Here is a 24,681-nt window from a genome sequence, read left to right on the forward strand (position 1 = left end):
TATATATATATATATATTATAATATATACTTTATTATAATATATTTTTATAAATACATGTAATATATGAATACGTATAAATGACAATAATGATAACAATAATAATTATAAATTATAGTTATTATTAATAATAATAATAATAATAAAAAGAAGAAGAAGTAGGTAAAATTTGTAATATTAAATAAACAAATGAGAGAAACATTGAAAAAAGCAGTGGAAAATCACGAAATATGATAAATTATTATTACAATTTTTCTTATTTATATATATATATATATATATATATATATATATATATATATATAAATGGTAAATAAACCTTGAAAACTTATAAATAAAAATAGAACATGATAAATTAACATTGAAAACAAACAATTAAATGCAAATTTAAAAAAAATAATAATCACAATAAATTTTTGAAAAAATAATTAACAAACACAATAAAATGTGATTCAAATAGTAATGTAAAAGAAACCATATTTTCCAAAATAAAAGTTTACACTAATTTATGCATACATTTTAACACTATAACTTGTAAGGGCTTTTTAAACTGCTTTTTTGCATTTTAGGTGTTTTATGATATTGATTTCCAGCTTGATTTCACATTTCTAATCAGAAACAATTACACATATTTAAACATTATCACTTCATAATTAACTTATTTGTACAACTACATAACAGAAGACCCGTATTTTGACACTCTCTGCGCAGCCTTAACGCGCCTTCAACCAGTTTGAGGACACGGTGACGTCATCGCCTTGTCACTTTGTTATTTGGCGCGAAATTCTCAATCCGCCGTGTATGAAGATGTAAACAGCTGAAAGTTCGGGGTTAATCTGGTACAATTTGCGCTGAAGTTTAGTTTCAGTGGCCGAGCGGACAGCAGTGAGCCGTGGCCGTGTAGTGCCTAGTCTGAAGTGACTCTTCGGGTTCAGTTCTTGCTGTTTTTTGGTTTGTTTCTCCGATGTCCGACCACAGTGAGCTGAGCGGCGGGGAGGAGGAGCTCATGACCCCGGCAGAGCTCATCAGCAGACTCGAGGAGGTCAGACTATTTCATTGTACAGTGTAATTTTCATATATTTTTGTATTATCTTTATAACGCAAAGTCAAAAACACAAACACCGTTACATGTGCATTCAAATGAGCTCGCTAATCTACCATTAAAGTACGCATTATGTCAAAACTAGCTATATCAATTTTGTTAGCTCGCATTGCTAGTTCTGTGGTGAACAATTCATCTGTGCATGTCATTAAGACAGAAAATTGTTTACATTTGTAATCTAAAGTTAAAATCTGAAAATACACATGCTGTTTGTTTTCAGTTAAACCCCCAGATTACATCAGTCTGAGGTATTGGGCGTGGCTAACATACTTAACCACGCCCCTCCAGCTGTCAGTTTTGACAACAAACAGAAATGGTGGTGAGGAGGAGTCTGTTAGGTTGTAATAACTCTCTTCAAACACCCTCTACCCATCTTTCTGATTGAAATGCCTACTTTAATACATCCAATCAGCCCTTAGTATAAAAAACAAGCCACTCCCACTGTTTTCTCATTTAATATTTTGGAACTGCCTCACAATATGAAAAAATGGTTAATTCAAATCCAAGACTTTTGAGTATGATGAGGTATTTCCAACTGAAACTGAATATTGAGTAGTGGGCGGGGCTTTAGTTTTGAGCATCATAGCCCCTTTCACACAGTGATACCGGTAAATATCCAAAAAAGATTTCCGGAACGACTTTCCTGGTAAATTCAAAAAAGCGCTGTTCACACAGGCGAGGACGTTACGGAATTTTTCCGGAAAAGAGCATTCACACATCCATCGCAAAATGCCGATAAATTCTGACATCATTAACCAGAAATGAGCTCTAAACGGCTGCGCTTGTGTTTGTAAACATTTGACTACATTACAAACTCTTTGGATGGATCAGAATCGAGTACAACTCCAATGAAAACATATAAAGGAAGACTTTCGCATGTCGAGATGTTCATGATATGTGTGTGTGCTGGCGCTATGGGCGCTCACGGGCACACGCAAAGCTTGAAGGTAAACAAACAACGGATTATCATAAACATTTTATCGATAATTATTTACACAGTTGGCATTAAGAAGAAACATAGAAACGTTATCTGACGAACATCTAGCAGCTAAAGGTGTCTGGAAAAATATTCAAAGGCTTTTATTCTCATAAACCGCGCGCACGTGAATGCGTCTGACTGTTCTGATTGGCTAAAGCAGGTATCTCACATCAGCACGTTCTAGACGTGCACGCGCTCTTTCCGGCAATTTTCCTTCTGCATTCACACAGCGCAGCATTCCGGCAAATTGCCGGTAATGTTACAACTTCTCTTTCCGGAAAATAGCCAGAACGAATTTACCGGTATTTTCAAAAAGGGCCTGTTCACACATACAACCTTTCCGGAAAATTGCCGGTAATTTTCCGGAAAGGTCTGTGTGTGTGAAAGGGGCTATTGCCTCGTAATGGTATGATGGGCAAGGTTAAAGTCCGTCAAAATCTACAATGTTTATTTTGCTAGCGCACACTTTTATTCTTTAGTTAATCCACTGAAAAAATAATATTTTTTTGTAATTAACCATTAAAATCTGGCATTTGGTTCAACATTTAGGGTGGAAGCAAATGGCAATTGTGGGCTTTGATTGAAGATATTTTTTAAACAGTGGGTTAACTAAAGAATAAGATTGTACATTTTGATTTCACGTGCACTTTAAGGGTGCTTTTACACCTACACTTTTGTTTGGGAACGTGTCTCGTTTGCCCAGTTAGCGCAGTTCGTTTGGCATATGTGAACAGGGCAATCGCGCTCTGTTCCGCGCCAAAGTAATCGCTCCGAGACCGCTTGAGTGAGGAGGTCTCGGCTCGATTAGAAAGAACCCTGGAGCGGTTTGATTGCAGTGAGAAAGTGATCCGATCCGAGCGCGGTTACATCACAGTGTTTTATGGATATGTAATAGGCTTACGGCTATATGAAGAGAGAATTATGAGCATGGCGGGAAGTTTCGCGAGTCTCCGGATGCCCGCAAACGAGTGATGATCTCCCGGTAATCTCGAGTCTCCCTCCCGGTCCTCAAATAGGCATCGTCACGCACCCTTCTCCCCCCTCCCCACTGCATCTCTCCTCAGACACGTCGCGCGTGCACCCTGTCAATCACCATCAAACCACCACCTCTCCTGACAGCTGAGCGGGACGCTGCAAATTAAACCCTCTGAGATAAACAAATCTCTGTTTCGGAACAACTGAATCGATTCACAGGTGTGAAAGCAGCCTAAAGCTGGAAGTTTCAGTACAATGATGTGTTTCCAACTGAAACTGAATATTGATTAGGGGGGGCGGAGTTTTATTTTTTGCGATGGTAGGGGGCGTGGCTTAGCACATTTTGCCCAAACCAAATTATTATAGTTAACCAAAACAAGTGAAAAGACAAAAACTAAAGGTTAAAATAATTTTCTTTCATTTTCTTGTCAGATTAGTCCCTTTATTAATCCGGGGTCGCCACAACGGAATGAACCGCCAACTTATCCAGCAAGTTTTTACGCAGCGTATGCCCTTCCAGCCGCAACCCATCCCTGGGAAACATCCACACACACATTCACACACACACACTCATACACTACAGACAATTTAGCCTACCCATTCTCCTGCATGTCTTTGGACTGTGGGGGAAACCGGAGCACCCAGAGGAAACCCACACGAACGCAGGGAGAACATGCAAACTCCACACAGAAACGCCAACTGAGCCGAGGCTCGACCCAGCGACCTTCTTGCTGTGAGGCGACAGCACTACCTACTGCGCCACTGCTGTAAACGCAAACCAAAATCGTCCCGGAGTGCAGGGGTCCGTTCTTCTTACCTCGCTTAAATGATCTAAGATGATTTGGCAGATCCTGGATCTTTTAATCTTGATAACTGATCTCTCGCTAATTTGGTTCTTCAAACAAGTTCGCAAATCAGATTAGAATGTCTGGATAAACTGATCTGAGATCGCTGCGTGTGTTGTAAAGGAAAGATCTATCCATCCTCGAAATCATGATCAGCAATGCAACGATTGGCTGACGGCACAGCAGCGTAATGACATCATCTGATTAATATTCAATTATCCATGTGAGCAAAATTACATCAAATTAGCAGTAAACGGCTTGTTAAATATGACACGCAATAACCTTCCACATTTGTTGTGAGCTGCAGGCTTTACACTTCATCATGTATTTCAATGCAAATCAATGTATTTAGTTCTACATTTAGAAAAGATTTTCTTTATTATAGTAGTTGTTTTTTTAATCGGTGTAAAGAATAACTGGTTGTTTACAAAAGCATTTTGATATTGGTAAAGGTGTCTGCAACTTTTGTGAAGCATCAAATCCATGGCATATTAACTATTAAAACATGTTTATGACTGCATAAATGTATTATTGCTTTAAAAAAAGTAACATATTCTGCATTTCTATTATACACAATTTGTACTAAAGCGATCTAAAAAGTTCATATCAATAAGTTTTCTCTTCGCACTACCAGGTGGCAGTCTTTGTACTTTCATTTCGAGGGTGCAGATTGCATAAGTTTTATTAATATGTATAACTTTATTTATTTTATTAATGACTATAACTTTATACATATATATATATATATATATATAGTTAAAAATATGTACCATTTTCCCAAGTGTATATAACTACTACTGTAAGAAAATATCAGAATTCAGAACATACTTTCTGTATTATATTTGCTTGAACTGAGCCGATCTAATCCTGTTTATATGAATTGAACCTGCTCCCGACCAGGTTTGACCTAGCAGAACTGTTGCTATGACAACAACTCTCGGATCAGCTTTGAAGAACGAAACGATCCTGGATCGTGTCAAATCATCAATATCCAAATCCAGCTAACTGAGTAATCCACGTACGAAGAACAGACCCCAGGAGCCTTTGCTCAAAGTACTCGTTAATGCTTAGTTTGAGGCAGTTTTAATGTGAGCATCATCACAGAGTAGATGAACAGTGTCTCCTAATGAGCGTCTCTTGTGTTTCAGGCTTGGCTCAATGAGAAGTTTTCTCCAGAACTGTTGGAGAACAAGTCTGAGCTGGTGGAGTGTGTGATGGAGCAGCTCACACACATGGTATGAGTCTGTCTGCAGTGTTTCTCAGTCTGATTAAACTTTGCGTGACGGATGTTAGCCTGTAGACGAGTCAGATTGACCGTTTCAGTATCGATCATGACTTGTGGTGTGATTTAGGAGGAAAACCTGCAGCGTGTGAGGAAAGGAGACCTGAAGGCCAGTGTTCACCGCATGGAGATCGACCGCATCCGCTTCGTTCTCAGCAGCTTCCTGCGCTCCCGACTCAAGAAGGTAAATCGAGCGTAATTTATTCAGAAAGACTGGCAGTACGCTATAGCGCATGTGTTTGGGACTGTGGGGGAAACACCCGGAGGAAACCCACGCCAACACGGGGAGAGCATGCGAACTCCACACTGAAACGCCAGTCGGGACTCACACCAGATCTGTTCTGTAGGCTGATGTTGTGTCCACGTCTGGTTTTCTCGTCTGCAGATCGAGAAGTTTTTCCCTCATGTTCTGGAGAAGGAGAAGTCCCGTGCTGATGGAGACCCCTCGTTCCTGTCTCCTGAAGAGTTCGCCTTCGCTAAAGAGTGAGTTCAGCGCAATCTGCGACTGTCGCACTGAGGATCTGTTCATGTCTGTCAGAGAGACGCTTCTGGACCGAATGATGAGGGCGATTGAGGACAGAGAGAGAGAGAATTTAAGTGTGTGTGTGTGTGTGTGTGTGTGTGTGTGTGTGTGTGTGTCTGTTTGTTTGTGTGTGTGCACGTCTGTCTATGTATGTGTGTGTCTGCATCTGTTTGTGTCTGTGTTTGTCTTTGCGTGTGTCTGTGTGTGTGTGTGTGTGTGTGTGTGTTTGTCTTTGTGTGTGTGGGTGTTTGTTTGTGTCTGTGTGTGTCTGTTTTTGTGTGTGTGTGTCTGTCTGTGTGTGTGTGTCTTTGTGCATTTTTGTTTGTGTGTGTACATATCTATGTATGTATGTATGTATGTATGTATGTATGTATGTATGTATGTGTGTGTGTGTGTGTGTCGGGTATGTATGTGTGTGTTTGTGTTAGTGTGTGTGTCTGTGTGTGTGTGTCTTTTTGCAATTTTGTGTGTGTGTGTGTGTGTGTACATGTCTATGTATGTATGTATTTGTGTGTGTCGGGTATGTATGTGTGTGTGTTTGTGTTTGTTAGTGTGTGCACGTCTGTCTGTATGTGTGTGTGTGTCTGTGTGTTTTTTGTTTGTGTCTGTGTTTGTGTCTGTTTGTCTGTGTGTCTGTGTGTATGTGTGTCTGGTATGTATGTGTGTGTGTGTCTGTTAGCGTGTATGTGTGTGTGTGTGTGTGTGTGTGTGCACGTCTGTCTATGTATGTGTGTGTCTGTGTGTTTTGTTTGTGTCTATGTGTGTTTGTGTCTGTGTGTTTGTCTGTCTGTGTGTGTGTGTCTGTCTGTTTGTCTGTGTGTGTGTGTGTGTGTCTGGTATGTGTGGGTGTTTGTTAGCGTGTATGTGTGTGTGCACGTCTGTCTATGTATGTGTGTGTCTGTGTGTTTTTTGTTTGTGACTATGTGTGTTTGTCTTTGTGTGTGTGTTTGTGTCTATCTGTGTGTGTGTCTTTGTGTGAGTGTGTGTGTAAATGTCTGTGTGTGTGTATGTGTGTATATGTGTTTGTCTGTCTTTGTGTGTATGTGTGTGTTTGTCTGTCTGTCTCTGTGCGTGTGTGAATGAGTGTGTACCTGATATCCATTACATTATGGGGACAATAAAATACAGCAATTCCAGTACATTTTGACATTGTGGGGACATTATTTTGGTTCCCTTGAGGAAAAGTGGCCCATAAATCAGACAGAATGAAGTATTTTGTAAGATGTAAATTTGCAGATTGTTTCCAGTGAGGGTGGGGTTGGGGAAGAGTAAATACAATAGAAACATCATTACATCTATGGTGAAGTCCCCAATAAACATGAAAACTCAATGTGTGTGTGTGTGTGTTCAGGTATCTGGCGAACACAGAGGTTTACCTGCGAGCCGTGGCTTTGAAACATATGCCACCAAACCTGCAGAGCGTCGACATGATGAAGGCCGGTGAGAAACACTTCTGTATTGAAATAGCCCCTATTATGCATTAAAAGGTCATGTTGTGGATTTGGGGGTCTCCAACAACAGGCTGATCTGCATATAGGGTCAAAAAACACCTTCATTGTCTTATAATATGCGTTTATTTTTACCTGATTACCTAACGACTCCCAGGTGATTCAATCAGTGATTCATTTTTTTTTCCCCCGAACAACGACTGTAAAAAATATGTGAACAAATATGCTCCCATTGAACGCCTTAAATGCATGACGGGCACAAACTGTCGCAAAACACTGCTGAAATTGGAGCATGCGCAATAGAACTGCCTGATGGAGCCAGAGGCGGAGCTGCAGAATCAAGCTTCCAATCAAATGTGTGTACGCCAAATCAACCACGCCCCCCGAACGTCTCACCTGACCGCCCGTTTCTGCACAATAACAAAGGCTCGCTAATTTAAATATAAGCACTTGCATTCAAACACATGTAATTATATACGATTTATTTGAAAACTGTGATGCAAGCTGTTATTAATAATTTAATAAAAATAATATCTGCTGGACTGCAGAAATAAAAGTTAGACTCCGCTATGAGCACACAAAATATTTCTCTTATAACGGGTTGTTGGTATTTGGCATCTTCATAGTGTCACGGTAGAGCGACCAAAACAGGAACAAAAAAAACGGGTGTAGAATCCAAGTGCAGTTTAATTGATGTATAGGGCAGTGAAAGTGACAAAAATACAAAGTAACAAAATAGCAAACTAACAAAACAAGAAACTAAGACAGATTAAACTCGAACTAGACTATAACAAGATACAAGAGCAAGGATCAGGAATAACATTAAAAAACGACAACGACCAACTGACAAACAGAGGATAAATGACTGAATATATAGTCCAGGTAATCAACGGAGAACGGAGACAGCTGTGGTTGTAAATCAGTGTAGATGACAGACCGGGTGTGTGCGCGAAAATATGTATGGAAATGTAGTTCTTTAGCCACTGTAGTTCATTGGGGGTTGCTGGCACCTGGTGGACAAACACAGTCATGACACAAAGGGGTAGAAAACTTGTAAAGTATGAAGAATAACATATCAACGACACATACATTTTTTAGAAAGGCTTTTGTTCTTAATTAGCAATCACCAGGACCCAAAATACACGCACCATGAACAGCTATTTACCATGCGGGAAAATCGTGTGTTTATATTAGAAACAGTGGCGTAGCGCAAAATGCGGAGTCCCCCTGCAGGGATCGCTGACGGGGCCCACTGATGAAGAGGGGGGGGGGGGATACGTCATACGCCAATTTGCATATCACTGACGTCATCACGTTTTACCGTTTCTGTTTGTTTTACACCCTATGGTTAATAAAGGGGTATTTATAATTGCACTACACTTTATATAAGCATGTTTATTAACTAAATGTATTGCTGTTTGAATACAGTATGTCATTATAGATGTGTAGTGAATGTGCAGTAATCTCTCATATGTAATAAACTCAGACAAATTCAGAAACTGTCACTAATATCTGTGATTGTTAAAATAAAGTAGAAGTAGATCGGTTTGACTGTACAAGGGAAATACCTTTACACTGCCTGTGCTAAATCATTTGTTGTCGGTACGCAGAGGGGTGATCTGCTCTCGGGCTGCAGATGAGAGAGGCTGCTGTAGAGGACTGACTGGGCCGCCTGTCAGTGCTGTGAGGCGGGGGAGGGGTCGGCGGCATCACACGCAGCTCGTTGAGAAGAGTAGGGACGGTACAGTATGGACAAATGACAGTCTAAAAAAATCTCCAATAACATACAAAAAAGTCGCTAGATTTGTCGTTAGGGGGTCTGAAAAGTCGCTAAATCTAGTGACAAAGTCGCTAAGTTGGCAACATTGGCGGCAAGCAATCAGAATGAAGTAGTCCACCGCTTGAGAGGTGTTTAGAGAACACAGACCTGTGAACTTTGGTTCCGACCACAGTTGTTCCCAAGAGTTTGATTATTGCGGTTGCCGGTTGATTTTCAATTATTGAAAATCGCGACGACGCGGGGCCCCCTAATCACGCGGGGCCCCCCCGCGGTGCGTGCCCTGCGGGCCCATCCGCTACGCCACTGATTAGAAAAGGATACAGCAAGATTTCTAAATATCAACAGGATATTTACACATCTCTGCACTATATAAAATAACCCTTTTCAATTTGTACAATAAACTATTGTACAAAATATTGCTGGCATATTGTTCGATTTTTTTTTTTTTTTTTGTCTTTGCCTCCGTTTTCATTTGGTTTATTCAATGCCTTAATTATATCTGGCAAAGAGGAGTTTACATTCATTTGAATGTTTATTAGGAATTTTCAAATAAAAAGTCAACGGTAAATGGTGTGTATAAATAATACATGTAACATTTACAGCTTTTTTTTGTTATTTAAGATTCAGTTTCTAGAACATTAATACTTTATAAATGCAAATTCAGTAGATTAACTTAATAATATGATGAAACTCAAAATCAAGCTCAGAGATATTCTTAAAATCAAGTTCAAATAACGTTGCATGAGATCGATCTGGGCATACAGGCTAACATTAGTTTTGTTTTTATAATTATTATTTCAGACCCATAAGTTGAATTACTGCAAGATAGCAATCATCTGTATTTTCCCTGACATAATAACGTTCAGTATCAGCAAACAAAAGCCCACATTTAACCGAATAAACGGTGATCCGTCAGATCCTGTAGGTCAGAAAGTATAGTTTAATCATGGTAAAATAACACAGAAATCAAACTTTGGCACTTTAATCTCCTCCTGAAGCTCTAATGCTGCGTTCCCACCAGACGCAGAACGCGCGTCAAGCGCTAGTGATTTACATGTTAAGTCAATGCAAACGCGCGAATAGACGTCCTGCGGCGTGATATGCGCGAATGACGCAAATTGCGCGGTGCAATACGCACGAATAGTGTGACGCGAATTGAGCGTTTTGCGCGTTTGATGCACTTAACACGCGTTTTGCGCGAATCATTCGAGTTCGAAAATCTGAACTTCAGCGGACATTCGTGCCGTGTTAACCAGTCAGGAGCTTGCTCTTGTGGAGGCGTGATTGTGACGTATCGCCTGTTGTCGGTGTTCCAGGGGAAATCCTCCAGCCTTCACCGACAACAGTTCATCAAACTGGGCTCGGCTCAGTCAGAAGCACCGCTGAAAGCCTCCGTGATCCAGGCTCAGTTTCTGGAGGAGTTTATGAGCTCACAGAGCTGGTTGCACCTCTGAAAGGATGCAATGGACTCAGACACGACCCTAAACGTATCAACGCTGTTTTTCAGCCATCATAAAGCACATAAACACTGTTATTTTCTTCATAAAATCCATGTTAGCCCTTTAGCTATGAAGCTAGAGTCACCGGGCAGACAGAAGCCCTGCCCATCACGCAAATCCGCGTCTTCTGAAGTGAATTTGACACGCGAATGAAGCGGATTTGACTCGCGAATAAAGTGGGGTTTGACGCGCGGAAGAAGCGAGTAAACTCAAATGTTCACGCGGCTATTTACGCGCGAATAGCGCGATTTATCCGCGTGTTCCGCGTCTGGTGTGAACACAGCATAACGGTCTGCTTAGAGAAGCTGTCAATCACAACTGTCAATCACGATGACACGCCCCGTTTTTATAGCATTAAAATACTGCTAAGAACATGCTGTTTACAGAAATGAATATCTGCACCTATATCCGCATGATAACCAGTGCCTTTATTGACCAAAACCATCTTTCAGGAAATTTTAATGCAAGTGAATTACATTTTTTTTTATTTGGGCTCCAGTTTCGTTGGTTAACATGGGGAAGACGGGCTTATGACTTGTACTACAGCCAGCCCCCAGGGGGCGATCTAACAGCCGGGAGCATCACTTAAAAGGAGGCATGCAGCACAGTTGGTCCCAAACCCCTCCTTAGCGCACAGTTTGCAGTGATTGGTCGACTGCTTTCAGCGCCAGAGAGATACGCCCACCACGGCTTATTAACATTGTTAAAGTAGTCAGAGTGCAGTGTATATGTGTGAGCCCAATGCAGGAGTGCATTAAAGCAGTGCAGTTAAACACCAGCATATCGCTTTATTCTTAACCATGACACACTTTCAGTATTAATACAAACAGCGGCAAAAGCTCAACTATTTTGACACTTCACCCCGCAAGAACAGCTAGCGGTGGCCATAGCAACGACAAACAGTTGTGGATCGCGAGCTCACAAACGCATTTTTCAGTCCACCTGGTTTTTTTGTCATTCCGCGATCGCTGAATCCAACGCAAAATCAACATTAAAAATTCATAATTCTACAAAATTCATAATTAAAAACAAAATAATCACAAAAAAATTTAAATAACCTCTTAAAACATCCACTTGCAAGCCATATAATCAAAATATATTTATTTCAGTTTGCAATTTGTTTTACGTGACTTATTTATTCAATTGTAAATAAATTAAATGTAGTCTTCACTCGAAAACTGTCTAAAATTTTACTGACGTGCGTGCGTGTGTGTGTATGTGTGTGTCTGCAGTGCCTGAACCATGTCTGGACTCGTTCGTCTTCCTGAGAGTGAAAGAGAAGCAGGAAAATATCCTGGTGGAGCCTGAAACGGACGAACAGAGGTAAAAACACACACTCTGCGCACGTTTACACACACTCTTTCAGTGCAGAGGCTCTTCCTAGACTTTGATCCAAACCGTGTCATTTTAGTGACTGTGGCTTTAAATTCGGATGAGATGTGCACTATTTAACTTCAAAGGAGCACTAAAACTCTCTCTCTCTAGTCGCTGACAATATTTTTGTCAGTAACGGTGCAAAAACTCAATAGCTGGCAGCTGCTTCTCACTCAGGGCTGTTTATTCTAATTTATTACTAATGGGCGGTGCATAGCTACTGCCTTTTTTTGCTGGTACGTCAAGAATAAAGTGACTTCGTGAATGTTGTTTGATCAGTGTGGACGTCTTTCTCAGGGAGTACGTTGAGGATCTGGGGGGTATTCCAGAAAGCTGGGTTAACTTACCATCTGCTAAAACCTAAACTCTCGGTTGATTTACCCAAAACCTGCTTACCGCGAGTATGTTGGTTCCAAAACAGGTGACAAGAGTTAGTTAAATCAACCTCCTGAAGATAACCGCGGGTTAATGCGCGTGCACGGCACACACCTGAAGGCATTTTCAGTAGATCGCCGAATTCACGAGTCACCATAGAAAGTCACGGTGAGAAAAAAAGGGCAACGCACTTTACAGAGGCGAAGCTGTAGGTTTTAAACACAGAGATTACACATCTGCTTCAACGAAGGAAAGAAATATAGAATAAGAAATAGATAAGAAAATAAAAAATAAATAATAAGAAAATGTATTAGTTCATTAAATTACACATGCCACCCTCCATTTTATTGTAATGATAAATTAAACTACTCTTTAACATCCTTTTTGAGTATGTTGTGTAATCATTCATGCATTTATTTTTCTTGCCATTAATTTCTTAAGGCCACAATATATGTGTTGACGAATAAGGCTTATAGAAATTGTAATCTTTCTGGAGCTAGAACTCTGTCCAAAGTCATTAAACACAGAAACATTATCATAAAAGGTAATATTTAATTACTGGAGCTCTTTATTTAACACTCTAGAATATTCTTTCTGACATGCAGCTAATAGAAAGAGGCCTGTCTAACTGCTGTGTCCTATAATAAAGGCTTTTCAGTGGTTGAGTTTTTGACTTAAACCACACACTCTGTCACTGTTGTAAGTGATTGTTGTCAGATAGCTTTAGGTTCTTTTTATTTTGCATGCAGACGAAGTTCCTTCTGCCTCAACTAACAAGCAGTGTAAGAATTTTCTGCACTTTTCCATATTTGAATATTACTCTTGGATCACAAAATCTTTTATCTACATATTTAAATTCTAAAGTAGCTGTATAAGGTTCATCTTCAAAGATAAAGTCACATGAGCATCAACTTAAGGTGAGAAATGTATATGAAAAATATGTTACACGTGGGTGCGTGTATAAAGCAGTGTAAAAAATCATTCATTTTATTTCAGGAAATGAAGAAATGAACAGACCAAACTATTTGATTAAACATAGTTTTTTGACTAATTATATATTTTTAGCACTCTTCCATCTGTTTTGTCTGCTTGGGTCACTGAGATTTCCTCTGGGTCAGGCTGCAGGTAGGGTGTCATCGTATAAGGCAGAAAAGGGTATCTTTTGTCCTCCAGCAAGTAACAATAGTGCCCAGTAATGATTCTATTTTATAATACAAATATAATAAAAATAAACATTGTGTTAAGCAACATTTGCTTTATAGTTTTTTTTTTTTTTTACACTATTTGTGTAATACACTTGAATCATTACTTCTAACCCTAACCCCTAACATATAGTGATGAGGTGGAGTGTGTGATGAGCTGGTAAGTCGAAGCAGTAATGAGTTTAATAGTTGAAACCCCAAAAGATTAAGGATAGAAAATTAAGTTGTACCTGCACACTTATACTTTGGACAAATTTTATATTATCAGTGTCCTTTAGTGACTGATGGAGCTTTAAAATCCGCTGCAATTAATGCACACAATAGCATTTAGAAACCCTGAAAAAAATATTATATTAAAAATGTAGGTGTGTGTGCGTGAATGTTTATATAAGACTGACGTCCTACATCTTAAATTAAAGATATATTTTCCTACAAAAGACAAAGCTGCCACTTATAATATTATACAGAAAAATGTGAGGGTGCAGAAGGAGAGAAAAAACACAAGATCTGTAAGTGAGATTCGAACTCGCTCCATTGTGCGCTCCGTTGTTCTTTATCGACTCACTGTCCACTATGCTATTCCCCTGCTCTGAACCATCTGTGTAATGATACGCAGTAATGTATGACCAAGGAACTGTACAAAAGTGTAAAAAACAGTTCAGTGCCAGTCATACTGTACAGGTGGTCCTACTGCCATATTGTACAGTTGCCTAAAATGCCCTGACGCGAATACAAAGAGCTGCACTGAATGTTTTTTATGGTAAGCGCAGACCCGCGGTTTGTCACATTTGATTTCAAAAAGGTTTATTAAATACATTAACATTATGAATTTGGTTATGAAAAAAACTATGCACTTATAACCCTCTCACAACGAAAAAACTTGTATCTGTGTGTCCACATCCATAAATATTCTCATCAAAAGAGCACGCAATGCTCAGTAAACTCTCTGAAACAGACAAACTCTGAAACATAGCAACTTACTCTCTGAAGATAACCTGCTCCAGAGCAGGTTATCTTCAGAGAGTAAGTTGCTATGGCTACTTAACATACCCAGAAGTTACCTCCGATTTTGGAACCAAAGTTGAGGTTATCCACCTACTTACTCTCAAACTTACCCGTGTATGTCACATAACCTGCTTTCTGGAACAGCCCCCTGGACGAGGGTTCGCAGCACATGATGTGTTATCACACTGTAGCGCCTCTAGTGGCCATTTAATCAGTGACGATTTTGTTCTTTTTGACTTATTGGATGGAAACGCTACTTTATTCTCACGTCTTTTATGAGATTATTTCAGTTTTGCGCATACATTTAATTTCTCATCTTTGGATGGAAACGTAGCTAGTGTCTGTTTCCGCTCATACTTCAGAAATAGGGTCAATAAAGAGACTTCGTGAATGTTGTTTTATCAGTGTGGATATTTTTCTCAGGAAGTACGTTGTGGATCTGGACGAGGGTTCGCAGCGCAGATGCTAAATCGCACAATAGTGTCTCTAGTGGCCAGTTAATCAAAGTGACGATTTAGTTTTTTTTGACTTATTGGATGGAAACGCTGCTTTATTCTCACGTCTTTTATGTGATTATTCCAGTTTGGCGCATAAATTAAATTTGCATCTTTGGATGGAAACGTAGCTAGTGTCTTACCGCTCTTACGTCAAGAATAAGGTCAATAAAGCGACTTCGTTAATGTGGTTTGATCAGTGCTGACGTCTTTCTCAGGGAGTACGTTGTGGATCTGGACCAGGGTTCGCAGCACATAATGCGTTAACGCACAATAGCACCTCTAGTGGCCATTTAATCAAAGTGACGATTTTGTTTTTTTTGACTTATTGGATGGAAACGCTGCTTTATTCTCACGTCTTTGATGTGATTATTCCAGTTTTGTGCATAAATTAAATTTGCATCTTTGGATGGAAACGTAGCTAGTGTCTGTTTGCGCTCGTACGTCAAGAATAAAGTTTAAAAAAAAGCGAGTTTACGAATATTGTTTGATCAGTGCTGACGTGTTTCTCATGAAGTACATTGAGGATCTGGACTAGGGTTCGCAGCACATAATGCGTTATCGCACAATAGCGCCTCTCGTGGCCATTTAATCAGTGGTGATTTTGTTCTCTTTGACTCATTGGATGGAAACGCTGCTTTATTCTCACGTCTTTTATGTGATTATTCCAGTTTTCCGCATAAATTAAATTAGCATCTTTGTATAGAAATGTAGCTTTTGTCTGTTACCGCTCATACTACAAGAATAAGGTCAATAAAGAGACTTTGTGAATGTTGTTTGATCAGTGTGGATGTCTTTCTCAGGGAGTACGTTTTGGATCTGGTCGAGGGTTCGCAGCACATGATGCGTTAGCGCACAATAGCACCTCTAGTGGCCATTTAATCAAAGTGACGATTTTGTTCTCTTCAACTTATTGGATGGAAACGCTGCTTTATTCTCACGTCTTTTATGTGATTATTCCAGTTTTGCGCAGAAATTAAATTTGCATCTTTGGATGGAAACGTAGCTAGTGTCTGTTAATGCAACTGTGTTAATGTTCTTTTGATCTGAGGACGTCTTTTATTGTCTTTTTCAGGGAGTACGTTGTGGATCTGGACGAGGGTTCGCAGCACCTGATGCGTTATCGCACAATAGCGCCTCTAGTGGCCAGCGGAGCAGTGCAGCTCATTTAAACCTGAGCAGAAGACGCCATGAAGGAATCAGATCATCTGTGTACGACTCAAAAAAAAAAAATCCGATCAGTGTTCTGCAGATCCATAAGTATGACCTTATGTTTGAATATGAAAGCATTTACAGTTAATAAAATGATCAATGCACATAATAAAACTCACTTAAAGGGACCGTTCACACAAAAATGAAAATTCTGTCTTGCCAGTCACCTGTTCAAAACCTGTTTGAGTTTCTTTCTTCTGTCGAACACAAAGGAAGATATACTTAAGAATGCTGGGAAAAACAGCCACGTTGACTACCATTGTATTTTTTGATCCTACAATGGGAGTCAACTAAAAAATCATAAATGTGTAAACGGGTCAATTTTAGGTGAACTGTCCCTTTAAGAGCATTTTACTGTGTTTGAATGTAATATAAACTAAAGCGTAACTGCATATACACTCAGGTGTAGCACAGCAGTTGTGTAGTCTTGCGTTGTGGTGGTGATATTGCGATATTTCATCACACACTGCCGGCTCTGCTGTCGCAGGCTGGTCAGAAACAGAAGCTGTGGTTTTTCTCTGTTAAAGGGAAGTCGTTAGTTCGGATGGATGAGGTCATTCAGTGGCCAATGGGGGTTTGTTGGGGTGCTAGAAATAAAAACGAATTATTTATGTTTCTTTATATTGTTCCACTTTTTTGTGAGTGAGTGAGTGAGTGAGTGTGTGTGTGTGTGTGTGTGTGTGTGTGTGTGTGTGTGTGTGTGTGTGTGTGTGTGTGTGTGTGTGTGTGTGTGTGTGTGTGTGTGTGTGACAAACTTTTATAATGATGTGAGTATGACCGGCATCGCTGGCGGAAGTTGATTTATGAGCACATTTCACTCGTCCCCATTTTAAATCAAACAGAGTGGTGTTTTTTCATAATGTAGAAATGGACAGAAAATGCAGTTTGAGTACAGAAACAATAGGAGCTTATGGCACGTCCCCACAATTCACAAAAACAAGTGAACTTTTGAAAAATATAGGGAGTATATTATATCAGATATTATAATCAGAACTGGTTAACTGGCTTTGGTACTTTTCATCTTGCAAAAAGTATTGCAAAAGCAAAACAATATCGTACAAGAGCTCTGAGGAACATCCTTTACTAACAGGTTATAAACACTTATACTCAGTGTTGCTCACCATAATTAGAGAGCTCACTGTCATATTTCACCACACGTTTGATTGTTAAACAAAATTCAACACTGTTATGTAGTGTTATGTTATAATCAGTTTTTTATAACATAACATTTTGTTTTATTTAGATTTTTTTATTATTTATTTTTTGTTTTATTATTATTATTTTCATTCATTCATTTTATTGTCGGCTTAGTCCCTTTATTAATCCGGGGTCGCCACAGCGGAATGAACCACCAACTTATCCAGCATGTTTTTTTATTATTTATTATTATTATTTTATTACGCTCTTGTTTTGTTTGTGGGAATTATTTGATACTATGAAAACTGAATGTGCTTTGACAACCTTTTAAAAACAGTGAAAACGCTTGTTAATACAGAGAAGCTGTCCTAACATTTTTTGTCTCACTATTTCAGTGATCTTCAGTATTTTTGTATCAGTATTTGGAAAGCTGCCGTATCGGCGAGTACCTGGAAAAAAAAAAGTGTCGGTACTTTAAAAAATGGTATCGGTGCAACTCTAGTGTGCAGACATGCTGCCGCTGCAGCTGGTGTATTCTGGGAAATTTTCTCACCCCTTGGTTTCAAGTGTGGTCCTGAAAAATCTTCGTTTCAAGGGCTTTCTAGCCCTTCCACTTATCTAGACCTTCGCCTTCAAGCTTAAGAGAATTGGGGCACCCCTACCCTTTAACGTGAACATGCGAAACGAAGGGGAAGGGCTGAGGAGGAGAATCCGGATTGGGCCTTAATGTTTGATTTACTCTTTACTGCATCTATAGTGTAATCCTAGCTCTAGCATTCCACAGCACCACGGATGAACCCAGCATTCTGTTTGCAGTCTAAATATAATAAACAGTTTCTACAAATTTCTAGCCATAATAGTTTTAATAACTCATCTCTAAAAAACTGATTTATTTTCTCTTTGATGATGACAGCACATAATATTAGACTAGATATTCTTCTATACAGCTTAAAGTGACATGTAAAGGCTTCACTAGGGTAATTAGGGTAAAGTTAGGGTAATTAGGCAAGTCATTGTATAACAGTGGTTTGTTCTGGTGACAATCCAAAGCAAATATTGCTTAAGGGGGCTAATACTATTGAGCTTAAAATGACTTTAAAAATTATTAAGAACTGATTTTATTCTACCTGATATAAAATAAGACTTTCTCCAGTGGACAAAATATTATAGGGAATACTGTGAGAGTTCTGAATCTGTTCAACATCATTTGGAAAATGATTGAAATTCAGAGGAGGGTGAATACTTCTGACTTCATGTACTGTATCTTACTGTGTCTCTAAATTCACCCCGTGACGCGACTCTGATATCAATTAGCTAATCACGCCCTTTGACCTCTTGTGCTTGAGAAATCCTCCAGTTTCTCCATATCCTCTTCAGCACGTCTCCTCTGCTGTACGTGACCATTTTACCTGTTTCCCAGGTTAATTATACACCAATGCTCACGTTTACTGCATTCACAAGCCGAGAACTCTGCCTGCATGCCTGAACCATGCATAAAGTATTTTAATTGTTGTTCAGGGGTTATGAAACGTGTGATTTTACCGAGGCGTCTCATCTTGCATGATGAATCATGATTCACCAACACACCACGGAAATGTGGCCAATAAAGTATGTGGAAACTTCACTATTCACGCCGTCAACATGGAGGTTCTGTCATCATCTACTCATCCAATATACTCAAGCTTTGATGAGATTCTTTATTCTGTGAAACATTAAAGGGGTAGTTCACCCAAAAATGAACATATCCTGGTAATTTACTCATCCACGGTCATCCCACTTTTCATATTGAGATGAATCTGTTGTTCTTGGTGATTCATATAATGGCAGTGAATGGTGACAGGATTTTTTTAAAAAAAACTATAAGAAATTGAACATTTATATGCAATATTATTATCCATATTTTCTCATTATCGTGTAGCTGTAGTCCAAAACCATTTTAAAATATCGTCTTTTGTGTTCAGAAATCATTCAAAATGCTGCGGCAGTATGAAAACACACAAATAAAAAAAGAAACAAGTGATTTCTAGATTTACCTTGACTTGTTTCTCATTGCAGACAATACAGCAAACATTATTTAAAGTGCTGCATATCATTTTTGATCATGCAAAATTTTGCAACACAATTCAAAAAAAGTTGGATTTAAGCATTTAATACTTAATGTAATGTTGCCGTTCCTCTTCACGACACTTAGGCCGTACTCACACTAGGTACAGTTGCCTCGAACCGGGCCAAAGCACGCTTGTCCCCCCTCCCGTCTCCCCCGACGGCCCGCGCTCACACCATATCGGGCCTCGGCACGCTTGCGTCATCGCTGCTGCGCTGTTCAGTGAGAAGCGCTCTCTATGGCAAGCCTCTTTAGCATTTAAATCTTTGTTCTGACTCAATAAATATATCTAGAGATATCTCTAACTATATTTTGATTAGTCATAATTATAATTCCACTACTCAGAATGACAATTAGAGATATCTGCAATTACAATTGTACTAGTACGAAATCAGATTGGAGATATCTGCAAATATATTATGACTAGTCATATTCCTCCATTGACTTCCATTGAAAAATGAGTTTTGATTAGTCAAAATTGTAATTAGAGATATCTCTAACTGAGTTTTTACTAGTCATAATACATTTGGAGATGTCTTTAATTCATCATATTTAGAGATATTTACAAATATATTTGAAGATATCTCTAATTAATTTACTAATAGTCAAATTACAGTTGTAGATATCTTGAATTGGATTTTTGACAAGTCAAAATTCATTTGGAGATATCTCTAATTACAATTGTGACTAGTCAAAACTTATTTAGAGATATCTGCAAATATTTTTCAATGGAAGTCAATGGAGGAATATGACTAGTCAGTCATAATATATTTGCAGATATTTTCAATCTGACTAGTCAAAATATAATTAGATATCTCTAAATATATTTATGGATAGTCTGAACAAGGTTTAAATGCTAAAACGGCTTGCCATACGCTCTCACTCAGCAGCACAGTGGAGGTTTCTCTAGTTATATGGTTTCAGTCGTTTGTTATGCAGTGACATGCAGTCAAATATTTCGCCAAACAGTCCTTAGGGATGCGGTGACATGCAGTCAGATATTTCGCCGAACAGATCCGCCACTTTTGGCACTCATAAACAATCATAAAGCCCTCGTGCTGCAGGAATGAGGAGGTCTGCTGAAGGCGCGCAGCTGTCGTGCAGTGAGGACTTTGCGTCTTTAATAAACGACGGCAGTTTGCGATCACTGAACAGTAAGAATGATTAATAAATCCATATCAAACAGCCCCTTAAAGTCACGTCTCGCTTTCAGTTTCGGGCTTTGGCGCGTTTTGCACTCACACACAAGCGTACCGCACCAAAGCCCAAGTGAACCGCACTCAGGCACACCTATTCCAACCGGGCCAGGGCCGGCCAAGTGAACCGTGCTTGAGCCCGATTCAGTGCACTCACACTTCTCAAACGATCCAGGAAACGGGCCTGGGCACGGTACGGATGGCATAGTGTGAGTAGGCCCATAAAAGACGTTTAGGGACTGAAGACGCCAAGTGATGAAGTGTTTCAGGGGTAATTTTGTCTCATTCTTCTTGCAAACAAGTCTTAAGGTGGGCAACAGTACGCATTTCGATTCAAAATGCGCCACACATTCTCTGTTGGAGACAGGTCAGGACTGCAGCCAGGCCAGTCTAGTTCCTGTATCCTCTTCCTCCGCAGCAGGACTCTGTAATGTGTGCAGAATGTGGTTTTGCATTGTCTTGTTGAAATAGGCGTCTCTGGAAAAGCAGGCAGCATATTGTGTTCCAAAATCTCTCTGTACTTTCAGCATTAATGGAGCATCACAGCAGAGTAAGCTACCTTTGCCAGGCTCTGACACAACCCCATACCATGACAGAGCCTGGCTTTTGAACTTGTTGCTGGTAACAGTCCGGATGATCCATTTCTTCCTTGGTCCGGAGCGCACAACATCCATTTCTCCCCCAAAACACCGGAATTACTGATTCATCTGACCACACTACACGTTTCCACTGTGGGATGGTCCAGCCCAGATGCCTCAGATCTCAGGAAGTCGTCGGCGCTTCTGGACACTGTTAACATAGGGCTTCCTTTTGGCACACTGCAGTTTGAACATGCATTTGTGGTTGTAACTATGTATTGTGGAACTTTAGAGTAGTCCTGAGCCCATGTGGTGATATCCCTTATAGACGACTGAGGATTCTTGATGCAGCGCCACCTAAGGGATCGGAGGTTGTTCAGCTTAGGCTCGTGCCCTTGTCCTGTACACACTGAAATTCCTCCAGATTCCTTGAATCTTTTAATAATGTTCTGCACTGCTGAAGGTGAAATTAATGTCTTCCTCCTTTCCTTGAGAAACAATTAATAATTTATAAATGTAATCATTTTTTTCATGTATTTGTTGGCAAACTGACGATCCTCGCCCCATCTTTGCTCCTAAAGGTCTAGACCACAGGTGTCAAACGCAGTTCCAAAAGGGCCGCAGCTCTGCACAGTTTAGTTTTAGTAAACTAATTGAGTCCTTCAGGCTTGTTTGAAACCTACAGGTAAGTGTGTTGGAGCAGGGTTGGAACTAAACTGTGCAGGGCTTCGGCCCTCCAGGAATTGAGTTTGACACCCCTGATCTAGACCCTTCTTGGATGCTGCTTTTGTACCAAATAATAATTACATTCACCTGTTGACATCACCTGATTAGTAGCTCTAAACTGCTCCTCTTCCAACTTTTTTGGAGTGTGTTGCAGGTCTGAATGACAGGAAAGGATGTAGATTTACAAATAAAATGAGGTTGAGCAGACAAAACATCATATACTTTGTGTTCATCATAGTGTCTACAATGAAATACAAGTCAAAGTCAGTTTGTAAATCGCTTATTTCTATTTTTTATTTGCGGTGTCCATACTTTTTCTGATTTTTTTTTCTGTACAGTAAATGTTTATTTATTTATTTATTTTTTAACTTTGGGTGTGGTTATATACAGCCAAAAACTACAGTGTTTGTTGACATCAGTAATGGCAATTCTTGGCTAAGAGTGGAGTTTTATAAAGCAGTATTGGCGTCTATGTCAACTTCCGATTTCACATCATGGTTTCCTTCAGCCCTTGAGTGACAGGAAACCCACACCGTCCATCACCATTTCAGGCATATAGATCATCAAGAAAGGACGATGCAAAACTGGGTCACAGTCCAGCTATTGGCTAATGCGCTGTGCAAATCCAGGAATGAATAGTGAAGTCTTTTGTTGTGAGGCATAGGAAGTCCAAACATCGACCAGACATCTGAAATCATAAAGCCACCTCAGGCATATAAACACAGCGCTCCGGCTTTCCTGAATGCAGTCATGAAAGCTGATTCTGTTCGGTTTGAAGTGAATCATTGCAATAACTTGTAATCAGGGATAGGCTCAGGGGCGCAAAAAGGGGGTATGCAGTATATGCAGCGCATAGGGGCGCAACACATGGGGGGCGCTATTGTGCCAACACTATTTTTGAAATGATCCTTATAAAAAGTTTCAATTAATACAAATAAATAAATGCGTTTTGTTAAAAAAAATGTATTTTGCATTTTTTACTATAATATTGTATTTTATTAATTTATTTTTACTATGAGTTGCATCAGTTGGCACACACGTTTTAATTCAAAATCATTTAACACAATAACATTCAGTACACAGCCAAGTGTAAGGTGTTCATGTACAGTAGATGTAAATGTTTTGATTTTTTCAATTTTTTTCCAAATAAACTTATCTTTATTTATTATTATCTATTATTAATTAATTAATTTGCCAAAAGAGAGGTCACACAAAATGTATGTTTATGTAAGTACAGACCTCAAAATATTTCAGATAGCATAAAAAAATATTTGGATTAGAAATTCCCCTATGTAAATTTTATATACTTGATTAGAATGATTCTTAACTCTGTTAAAACTGACACATGAACAAAGAGTCAGAATATTACATTTATTTAGAACTGAGATGTTTATTAATCCTTATATCAAGATCTATTTTTTCCCATATAGATGTTTTTATACATTTATTATGTTTTAAAATGATACATTAGGTCTTTTGGTAACATTTTTTGCTCAAAACTCAATTTCAATTTAGTTACAAAAAAAGGTTTGCCCATAACATTTTGTCAGACCTCGCATACCCCTCAGTAAATGTGTTGTTGCGCCACTCATGGCCAGTATTTATAGTGTATGGATATGATGTATTTCAAATATACACTGTACAAGACTTGCTTAAAAGTTAGTATGTACAGTAGCTTTAGGGCATTCACCAATAGCTTGCTGTAAACCAATTACAATTACTGGGAAACACCCATACACACTCATTCACACGCTCACCACAGACAATTTAGTTCATCCTATTCAAAAGTTCACACTTAGATATTGCTTGACACTATTAGCAGGTTTGGCATGCTGTCCTGGGAGAGAACCCTGAGCTTGGAGATAATTGAGCCCAGGGCTCCCGCCAGGTCGATAGAGCATGTAAGGAGAGTACAAGATCAGGCGGTTCTCCTCATGGTAAAGGAAGAAAGGGGGAGAAGGGGTGGATGCGGGAGTCATTTTTGCTGGGCCACTTATAGTGAGTTTGGATGAATCTGATTGGCTAACTAATGATTGTAGACGAGAGACCAGCAGCGGCCAATCACATCACATGCTCCTCTTGATATTAGTTTGTGAAACTTCACACAGCGCATGTGTTTGGGCTGTGGGGGAAACCGGAGCACCTGGAGGAAACCCACGCCAACATGGGGAGAACATGCAAACTCCACATAGAAACACCAACTCACCCAGCCGAGGCTCGAACCAGCGACCTTCTTGCTGTGAGGCCACAGTGCTAACCACTGAGCCATCGAGCTGCCAAAATGAACATATTTTATTTTGAAGTTGATCTGTATGTCAATTTCCCCCCCCCCGACCCTGATAGTAATGTTACTCGTAACACTAAATGAGACCCAGTATGAGTTCATATGCACACGTTTGCTGCTGATGAGGATCTTCTGGAGTCTCGCTGAGTGTAAAATAATAATAAAAGCCGTCTGCAAACACTGATCATGGGTGTTTTGTCTTTCTGACACCCACAGACAGCAGCAGCAGCATCCCAGCTGCAGAGCGCTGTCATTACGACACATTTCCATCCAGGAAAACCCCGGCAGACGTGTCACGTCTTGAGTGCTGCTTTCATGCTGATGCTTCCCCCCAAAATGAACACGCTTGATCATTTCTCCACGATTTTTCAGTATGAAATACTCCGATTCCCAGGCAGACACCTGCAGAAATGTACCGTTTGTATACATGTATTCATATTAATTGTGTTTATACTACGTGGCTGTTGAATGCTTGATTCTGATTGGCTGATAAACGTTCTATGGTGTGCGGTTATTTTCATCTAAAGTACACCCAAAACATGACTTTGCTGTAGGGTTGGGC

The 24,681-nt window shown here is 39.6% G+C and overlaps 1 protein-coding gene across 2 annotated transcripts; it reads left to right on the top strand.

Moving 5' to 3' along the window:
- Positions 1 to 759: 759 nt before the first annotated feature.
- On the top strand, positions 760 to 16,713 carry gins4 (GINS complex subunit 4 (Sld5 homolog)). Of its 2 annotated transcripts, none has more exons than XM_087263799.1 (7): positions 760 to 1,041; positions 5,049 to 5,135; positions 5,253 to 5,366; positions 5,568 to 5,665; positions 7,057 to 7,145; positions 11,665 to 11,755; positions 15,101 to 15,174. In XM_087263799.1, the coding sequence occupies exons 1-7, from the start codon at positions 964 to 966 to the stop codon at positions 15,147 to 15,149; spliced, it is 606 nt and encodes a 201-aa protein (XP_087119925.1). In that variant the 5' UTR covers positions 760 to 963; the 3' UTR covers positions 15,150 to 15,174. The 2 variants fall into 2 exon arrangements, with proteins under 2 accessions (XP_087119925.1, NP_001003546.2); NM_001003546.2 differs by lacking the exon at positions 15,101 to 15,174 and adding an exon at positions 15,958 to 16,713 and having other exon boundaries at positions 808 to 1,041.
- The last annotated feature ends 7,968 nt before the right edge of the window (positions 16,714 to 24,681 follow it).

The sequence above is a fragment of the Danio rerio genome, chromosome 8 (genome assembly GCF_052040795.2).
Source record: "Danio rerio strain M-AB ecotype USA chromosome 8, GRCz13ab, whole genome shotgun sequence".
Taxonomy (NCBI): domain Eukaryota; kingdom Metazoa; phylum Chordata; class Actinopteri; order Cypriniformes; family Danionidae; genus Danio; species Danio rerio.

Excerpts from the sequence above, each read along its gene's own strand:
- gins4 (NM_001003546.2), top strand. The coding sequence starts at position 964 with ATGTCCGACCACAGTGAGCTGAGCGGCGGGGAGGAGGAGCTCATGACC. Across the intron at positions 1,042-5,048 it reads TCATCAGCAGACTCGAGGAG|GCTTGGCTCAATGAGAAGTT; the intron begins GTCAGACTATTT and ends CTTGTGTTTCAG. Across the intron at positions 5,666-7,056 it reads GAGTTCGCCTTCGCTAAAGA|GTATCTGGCGAACACAGAGG; the intron begins GTGAGTTCAGCG and ends GTGTGTGTTCAG.